The following is an 8,745-nucleotide window of genomic DNA, read 5'->3' on the forward strand; positions in this document are numbered from 1 at the left end:
AGTTTCGGTTGTGAGATTGATTGAACTGAAGAAAAAACATGGCCCACCTCTCTATAAAGTTTTACGGTATTATGGAATCCATACGCGTAGTTTCGGCCCAAGAAGAAATATGGCCCACGTTATCTCCCCAATTTGATTACTGTATGCTTTAATTTCGTTACTGTATGCATGTCATTCCATGAAAGTCCCATGTCCAACAACCAGTGCATGTCCTACATACTGCATGCCATTTACATTATCATTTGTATGGTTGACAAATACATCTCATAATATTATTAGCACAAATAAATAAATAAATAAAGGAGGAGGAGGAGGGGGATGAAATGTAAAAAAAAAATACACAAAAAAATACTTATGCTATTTAACATGTTCATCTAAATTTCTAACATTTAAAAATAAAAACAAATTGCTTCTTAATATTTATTGATAATTATAAATATTTTTAATATACTCTTAAAAATAAAATCAGTAATTTTATTTTTTTTGTCTTAATAATATTTTAGACATTTCAATCTTCAAATTGACAAAATATTTTTATTTATTCAACTTGAAAAATGTAGAAGGTTTTTTGAACACCATAAGAAAATTTGCACATTTTGTACATAACATAATTTTTTTCTTTCTTTTTACACTTTACCCAAGAGTCATCATTCGTTTATCAGATGAGACATCCAATGACTTGCTGCGTATTGATCCTTTATTTGCATAAAATATTTGATACTTACAAATTAACTAGCAATTATATTTTCTATGCTATCTTATTTTTTTTTTTTTTATGCGCTTTTTTTTTATTTCATGTAATAAAATGATTAATAAACTATGCCTCCGGTGTCAACTGGAAAGCAATATTTGAAAAATCATTTGAAACATCATGTTCTCTTTGTTTTTCTTTTTTCTTCTTTTTTTTTTTTTAGGGAACTTTTAACGTACCATTCTCTCGAGGTAGCTGGATAAGCTAGAGTTCAAAATTTACAAATTCTCCCATGACAAGCTAATAATCTCACATATAATTTGTATACTAAAATTAAAACAAATTACAAAGACTGGACAGTAACTTATTAATGGCATAAACAACAGAGCCATTTAGATGTACATAAACTATATGAATCCCTTTTCTAAGAATATAAAAACCAATATGATAAGAGCTTATTTTACACTGATTATGGTTTTGAGTCGGTATTCGAAATTCAGGTTACAAACTTACAATACAGAGGAGAGGACTATTGCCACCTTCAATGCCAATATTGTCCAGAATCTGGCAGCTCCCAAACCAATCAAATTATTTATGTACACGTCGGTGCATTTCATCTCGTACTTATGAAGATTGCTTGTAGAAACTTTGAGACACATCCTCACTGCAGCATTATAGAAAGCATCCTCTGAAAATATTTAAGCAACAAGAAGAGAATATGACACTGCTTGGAATAATTAAACATATAAAGATGCCACGACGCATAGGTTGAGCTCCCGACATCCTTGCCCAGTAGTGACTGATGTTACATAATCACCTGGTCCATGCATCTGGCTTTGATTTTTTCACCTGTTCCATTATAGTTTTACTTAGGTTAGCTCTTGGTCATTTTGAGGAGGTCCCGCCTGGGCCACCTTTAGAATCTAGATGTGTTGTTCAAGAGGTTGAAGAACCAATTGGCGTTTTGGTTTTCTTTTGCGCGGGAAAGGTCGGAGGATGTATCTAGTAAAGCGATTCAATGGGTCCTGCAGACCTTCCATCTCGTAATGTCCAAATCGCCAATCCCGTTCAATATAAGGTCGCAACATGGGTTTATCAAGGCCTCCTGTTAAAAGATAGAAAATGAAGAATATGTAACAAGACATGATTAATGAACAAAGCTATATGACAATAACCAAGAGTCATTAGTATGCAGAGTGCTGTTATGGGAATTGAGACAGACCTACTTTTAGCTTAAAGTGGATGGTCTTAAAGTTAAACCCGCATTCTCAATCTTGTCAACCAAAGCTTTTACTATTGCATCAAACAGTGACCCCTAAAATGAAATTTTATTGTCACGTGTATAGGAAAAAATTGTTGTCAACATAGTGGTGCCATTTATACAAGCCAGAATGAAGCACACTGGGTCTAAATTCATGTGCGTTTTCTGCTCATTCTGGAGAGAGACCGACTTGTGATAAAAGTTAAAACAGAGCAAAATCATTGGCGAGATTTATTAACATAAAAAATACTATAAAAACTTTTTGAAACTAATGTCCTGGATCTGACATGTCTCTTGGGAGGAGTAACATGAAGCTCAGAATTATGGGTGTATTCAATACTCCAAAATAAAAGGGAAAACTGATCTATGGTCGATTTTATAACAAATAAATAGGAATTTCTAGTTGTTCCTCGTAAAAAAATACTTCTTTTTTGGGATTAACCATTTTCTTTCTTTTAGAAAATAAATTCTGTTTATGTTCAAGTAAGCAAGTCATTTAGAGGAAAGAAAGTCATGTGATGCAAGTGTATTGTGTTTGGCTAAGTGTGGATTGACTTAACAAGTTTTACACATACGTGCGTCATTTTGGAAATTTTATTTACTAAACACTTGGCATCAATTTCGATATGTCGTTTGACTCTGGTACGTATAGTTGTTTAGGGTTCAGATCAAAATTTTAATGGGGTTACAATACATTAAAGAAACTCTAACAAATTCGGAAAGTAAACTTTAAGGAATATTCATAAAGGGTAAGATCAAACAAGCAAAGAAGCCAGTAAAGTGAAAATTTAACTTGGCACATAAATAATCTGAATCTCACAACCTACCTGCATACATCAAACCATGCTTATTAGCTGCTCTATAAAATGGTCTGGTCTTTCCGTCTTCAGCAGCTCTGTTGAGTTCATTCCATGCATGTTCTCTGTCTTGCCGTGTGATTTTACCTGTAGTTGCCACCTGCAACATATGCCAGATAAAGTTTTAGTGATAAACACACTGAGTGGCAAAGCATTGAGATATGAAACAAATCAATATGTGGGAAATTGTTACTTTGGAAAATAAATGGTATGAAGGACGAGGAACACGCGCAAGATTATTGGCGCGTTCAACTGCTACAAGTCCAAATTTGGGACCATAGCCATCAGCCCACTCCCAGTTATCAGAAATAGTCCAAAACAGGTAACCAAGTATAGGCACACCCTGGAAAATAACCATGAATGGATCTCACACCTTAACTTTTTAAATGGAAGATAACACAACTCCAGAACAATAGAAAAGTAAGTTCAGAATTAAAACCATAATCATGGCTGCATAAATTGCAAGCAAATGTTCCAGCAAATATGGTCGCCTTATCAGATCTGTCTCATCAGAAACACCATTTTCAGTAACAATGAAGGGTACATTTAGATGTTTATATCTTTCATGGAACTGAAGCAGCATGCGGAACAAGCCATCTGGATACACCCCACGTCCAGATTCACTATATTCATCAGTCTCAACTAGCTTCAGTCCAGCACCAGAGACCACTTCCTGATCATTGGGGGAAAAGAAAGAATGAAGATGAAGAAGATTTTCTGCTAATTATGCCACTATGTTTCAGTGGACATGATAAACACAGTGTTCTAGGTTAGAGAAGTAAAAACCTGTCCATAGTAATTTATTCCTATGTAATCCAGCTTATCAGAAATACTATCCAGATATGGGAAGAGAGTCAATGAGTTGGCCACTGAAACAGCAGCAATGTCAAAAAGACCATATGGCCGCATAAACGAGACATGGTGTGCTACTCCAACAACTTTTGATAAGGTACTGCTGCAAAATGAATAAAGGTCAAAAAATTGAAAAAGTTTCAAAACAAAAAATAAAAATAAACCTGCTAGGTGGGCAAATACAGGTGTCTTTAAATTAAGTGCACTATATGCAAAATTGCATAATGTACAATAGTCCATTTCTGGGGAATCACTTGGCTAAAAGGTCCAAAGTCGAATAAGTACCAACGATGTAATAATGCAACCCATCACTCTTTCAGAGGGGTGATAAAAGTACAAATTCCGGAATTATTTAATGAATCAAGATAACTGAAACCATCACTATGTCATGACTCCCACTGCACTCAGTGCAGAACTACAAGGTGGTCAGCAGAAAGACTAAATTACAGTCTGAAGGAAAGGTCCCTCAGTATGCTTGTCCATATACATTTATAAACCACGAGGATGCTCTCAGCCTTTCAATTGAGTCAGTGACGAAACCAAAAAGTTATTTGAGAGGGGGTGGTCTTGAACAACAATAGATCAAAAAATTTCAAACTACCATCATAGGGGGGGCTTTACCAAAAATTTAGTGGGGGCATTATTATAATTTTAATAAAATTCTATATGTTAAATTTAAACATATAAAAAATCAGTGGGGGAAAAAGTCCCCACTTGGCCATGGGTAGCTCTGCCAATCGATTGAGTCGTGTTTTCTCACAGCCTCTCGATCCAATGGCTGAGTGCACAAGGTCATGTGAGAGTGCTCTCATGATAGCATTTTCCAACATTTATACGTACATAGATAGATATAAACATACATACACATGAACATACGTCCGTGATACACAAGCTTTTCACATTATTCTATTGTTCATCACAACGTGTAATATGATGGGCATGGAAGAAAACCTGTGTCCATGGATATAGTCATAGGCCTTTGAGTGTGCAATTGCCATCCAGTGCATGGTCTGATTGAGAACACCAGAAGGCAGAGCAGAAGTAGCAATCTCCAGCGTATCAGGATTACCACCAGGCCAAGCACCAGCGCAATAAGTGAGCATACAGAAGATATGAGGCTCATTAAATGTTACCCAATAGTCCACCATATCTGATAAACTGTCAACAACAAGCCTGCAAAATAGAAGGGCATTAAAAAGCATTAATAATATTATAATACCATGCATGAAACCATAATATTTTATTTGGGAGAGGAGGTGGGGGTAAATGTACCTATTTTGTTTAAAAATCTTTTCATCGTCTTAAGTTAAATGTCACGCTGAATGAAGATTTATCTTACTATCCTTCGTTCTCAAATTAGGGAGTAGGGTTTTCTAGACATGATATTTTATTTTATTTTTTATTTTTTATAATAAAAGAAGCCATATTTCAATTGGAAATCAAATATTAATTAATTAAGTTGTTCATAGTTTTACCTAAAATGAGGAAATTCAAATAAATATGACAAATTCAGTTTGAAAGAATTAAAGTTTTCAACTCCAGCCATACTATTTGGCTAAAAATGAGCTTGATCGTGCAGAATCTCATACAAAGCTTTCAATACTGTTTTTCCCAGCCATTTCAAACACCAAACTTGAGCTCGATCCCACTGATATATTGGATTTGTAATGAGATCTAAGAATGAAGAAGAATAGATTTGTTTGTTTAACATTTTTTTTTTGTTGATAAGTGTGTTTGTTAACATTATCTCCTCACTAAGTAATTCTTTCACCCAGTACAACACAACAATATCATCCAGGCACATGAAGTCTTCCATAATTTCAAGAACATAATTTCATAATTTCAGAGTATATAGTGAGTCGAATTTGTCAAAAAAAAATGGCCTGACCTTGAGTTAGTTCAAGAAATGGTTATGACGATCTATAACTTTTTTACTCTTTTATTAAGAGTGAACTTGCTAACTTATTATTAATCAATCAATCTTACCACATGTCCTCATTGTGCACAAAACTTACCCCTGTCACCGCGAAAAAGTACATAATTTCAGTAGGAGCCTATGTCTATATGTTTTCTTCTTATCCCTTACGGTGTTTGATGTAAAAAACAAGGTTCTCCAAAAGTATTCCAGCTGTCTGCGGTCTGCCATCTTATTCCTTATGTCTAATTGTTTTCTGAAAAATTATAATTTTTTTTCTTCTGTTCTTTTTTTAATTTCCTTGGGCCTTGCAAAATTATCATTAAGACCTTGTTACTGTTTAACTCTTAGCGTATGAATTGCTACATTAGTTTAATAAAAGGAAAGCAGAATCCAATTAGAATTGAACTGACACATTGAAGAAAACCAAACGCCAACATCCAGATAAATCTCTGCAGGAATACTCGTTAAGATTGTAGTATTGTACAATATTCACCCTGGTTGAATTTAATGAAATGGATGAAAAAATATGGTCCAATAGAAACAATGTCTAACAATGAAAAATATAATCTGAAAGTCAGATAAAAACTACCGGCTTATCTATCACAGAAGAGAAGCCTAACCTAGTAAAATCCATGAAATAATCAACAGTTTTCTCCAGCTTCCATCCTCCATATTTTCCAGCCCATGGTGGTAATGAATGATGGAAGAGAGTAAGCATCACCTTCATATCATATGAGCGAACCCTATTGATGATCCATTTATATCGCTCCAATGCTGCATAATTGACCTAAATGGGACACACAAGCAACCAAACATGATAAAAATTTTATCAAAGCAACCCAATGATTGATTAATGTGAAGATGTATAAAATATTTGGATGGCCTCCAGATGCTAATTTGAACTTCAGTATTTTTCCAATTTGCAAGGCCAATCCAGGTTTCACCAAATTCTATCATGACACATCAATACATATAAGGATATATATATATATATATATTAAGTGGCACACTTACGGCTTCTTTGAGCCCGTCCACCGGCTCTTTGGGCATGATCCTTGTCCAATCTATTCCCATTCGGAAGACACGGACTCCAGTACCTTTAGCCAGTTTCAATTCTGTATCAGGATCAGACCAAAACTTTAACCTCTCCTCCCTGAAATAAATTCAAATCAATCCACTCGTCCCTGAATCAATAAACAATCTCACATGAAAGTTTGTGGGTCTCATAAATTTAAGGTTGCTTAAAAGACGTTATAGCTAGAGGTAAGCAAGGTATGTCATTTTATGCATTCAGCTATCAAAACATCACATTGAATAATTGGGCTTACGGGTGCGGCACGTTGTGCCAGGCAGCTACTTTATGATGGCATTCTTCAGTTGGCTCGTGCTCTTCCTCTTCCTCTTCCTCTTCCATATACTTCTCAAATCCTCGAATCATGGCTTCCATTGCTATTTTAAGGGCTTTCTTCCTTTTCACGATCCTATTAGCATCTGTCACAGATGCTGAAGGCTGCGATCCACCATCACCAGTAGTGGAACCCATTAATGCATCAGCTGTTTGCTTGCCTTCCTGTGACTCTGCATCGTCACATGGGTTCTCTTCTGCAAACTGGAGCCAAGCATCATCAAGCCTGTCCTCAACGTGTGCTGGCGCCGTTGCCAATCCAAAAAAGAATTCTTTTTCCCCCTCTAGAAAGAAACATTCGAAACTCATATCATTAAATCATTCACAACTTTGAAAAGCCCTAGAGCTTTGAGAGTCTGAGCTCAGTCATATGATCTTCTAAAACCCATAATACAAGTCAGGAAAGAAAAAAAAAAAACAAAACAAAACAAAGGAAGCAGAAGAAGCTCAATCAAGCTACTAGACTTTGGAGGCCTATATTTAGGTTAGCGTAACTCCTCAAGAAACCAGATAAAACAAATTTTATTCAACTCTCTATATAGAGCCAATAAGGTATGACTAATTCTAGAGAAAGATTTTAGATAATGTTGTCATAAGACTCATAACCAATTTAAATTAGTAAAATAGGAGTCTAGGATTTTGAAGCAGTCACACGTGAACAAAAGTTGGAGCACTCGAACTAAGGAACTCAATTAGGCACTTGAACAAACTCAGTTGAGCTTCATTTCAAGCTTGAACTGTCTCAATTCAAATTTATCGACACTAAGTCAGCTATTAAATTTGGCTATAACCCTAATTTTACAATTCTCAAAACTGATAAAGATATTCAAGATGTTCACAATTACATTTTAAAGGATTAGTTTCTCATCTAAACATCAAAGCTCTGCAACCACAAATTACAACAAGAAACATGAACACGCAAATGTAAGCGGTAAACAATAAAGCAAGCACTCAACTTTTGTGCGTCTGAAGCTTCAATTCATGTTAATTGTAATTTGTATGTAAATATCTACATATATATATATATATATATATATATAAGTTAGGGTTCATTAATTGGGAAATAAGGGAATTGAGGAGTGGAAGTTACCGGCGGTGGGATTGATGTTGAAGACGGCGAGAGTGTCGGAGGACTCGTCGATGGGAGAGCTGAAGGGGCGGAGGTTCTTCTTGCGGAAACGAGAGAAGGAGAAGGCATTGGCGGCGACGGTGACGGTGGCTAAGATTCCGGCGAGCTTTGTTGCGGACACGATCAGTGTTATAAACGTCATTCTAGAGAGAGAGAGATTTGTGTGTGGGTGAGAAATGAAGGTGGGATGGATTGAGCACGAAGTGATCCAGACACGTGTTTGACCGGTAAGTGCTCAAACACGAAGTTAATCATTTAATGCACTGGACCTCTCCAGTACACACCTGTCTGCTCACGAAGTTAATTTTTTGATGACCTCTCCAGTACACACCTATCACCCACCCTCAAGAATTTCCTTCACTCGAGTCTCGAGCAACTTTAGATAATAATATACTAAAATAATTTAAACCAAAATTAAAATATTAATATCAATATTTTTTTTTCATTACTGTTTAAAAATCGATTTCATATGGTCAAATTTACTTAAAAATTCATATCTAATGGCAGGAAAATGAAATAACAAAGTTAACTTAAATCTAAGATAGCATCAGAATTATTCATTGAAAAATATTTATAGCAGCAAATTTCCATCATAATTAACATATTTCATTATAAATTATAAGTAAAATCTC

General features: G+C 35.3%; 1 protein-coding gene across 1 annotated transcript; it reads right to left on the bottom strand.

The window, feature by feature from the left end:
- Positions 1-984: 984 nt before the first annotated feature.
- LOC132274673 (beta-glucosidase-like SFR2, chloroplastic) lies at positions 985-8,333 on the bottom strand. The gene is made up of 10 exons (XM_059775998.1): positions 8,075-8,333; positions 6,908-7,268; positions 6,594-6,732; positions 6,200-6,366; positions 4,613-4,834; positions 3,596-3,764; positions 3,249-3,482; positions 3,003-3,152; positions 2,780-2,909; positions 985-1,796 (listed from the first exon to the last, which is right to left on the bottom strand). Exons 1-10 carry the CDS (start codon positions 8,253-8,255, stop codon positions 1,615-1,617), a joined length of 1,935 nt encoding a protein of 644 aa, XP_059631981.1. The 5' UTR covers positions 8,256-8,333; the 3' UTR covers positions 985-1,614.
- Positions 8,334-8,745: the final 412 nt, after the last annotated feature.

This window comes from Cornus florida, unplaced genomic scaffold (assembly GCF_030987335.1).
Source record: "Cornus florida cultivar Cherokee Brave unplaced genomic scaffold, ASM3098733v1 CherokeeBrave_3.0.0_Hap2_Chr09, whole genome shotgun sequence".
NCBI lineage: Eukaryota > Viridiplantae > Streptophyta > Magnoliopsida > Cornales > Cornaceae > Cornus > Cornus florida.

Excerpts from the sequence above, each read along its gene's own strand:
- LOC132274673 (XM_059775998.1), bottom strand. The coding sequence starts at position 8,255 with ATGACGTTTATAACACTGATCGTGTCCGCAACAAAGCTCGCCGGAATC. Across the intron at positions 3,153-3,248 it reads TTTATGCAGCCATGATTATG|GGTGTGCCTATACTTGGTTA; the intron begins GTTTTAATTCTG and ends GTTATTTTCCAG. Across the intron at positions 2,910-3,002 it reads CATACCATTTATTTTCCAAA|GTGGCAACTACAGGTAAAAT; the intron begins GTAACAATTTCC and ends CATATGTTGCAG.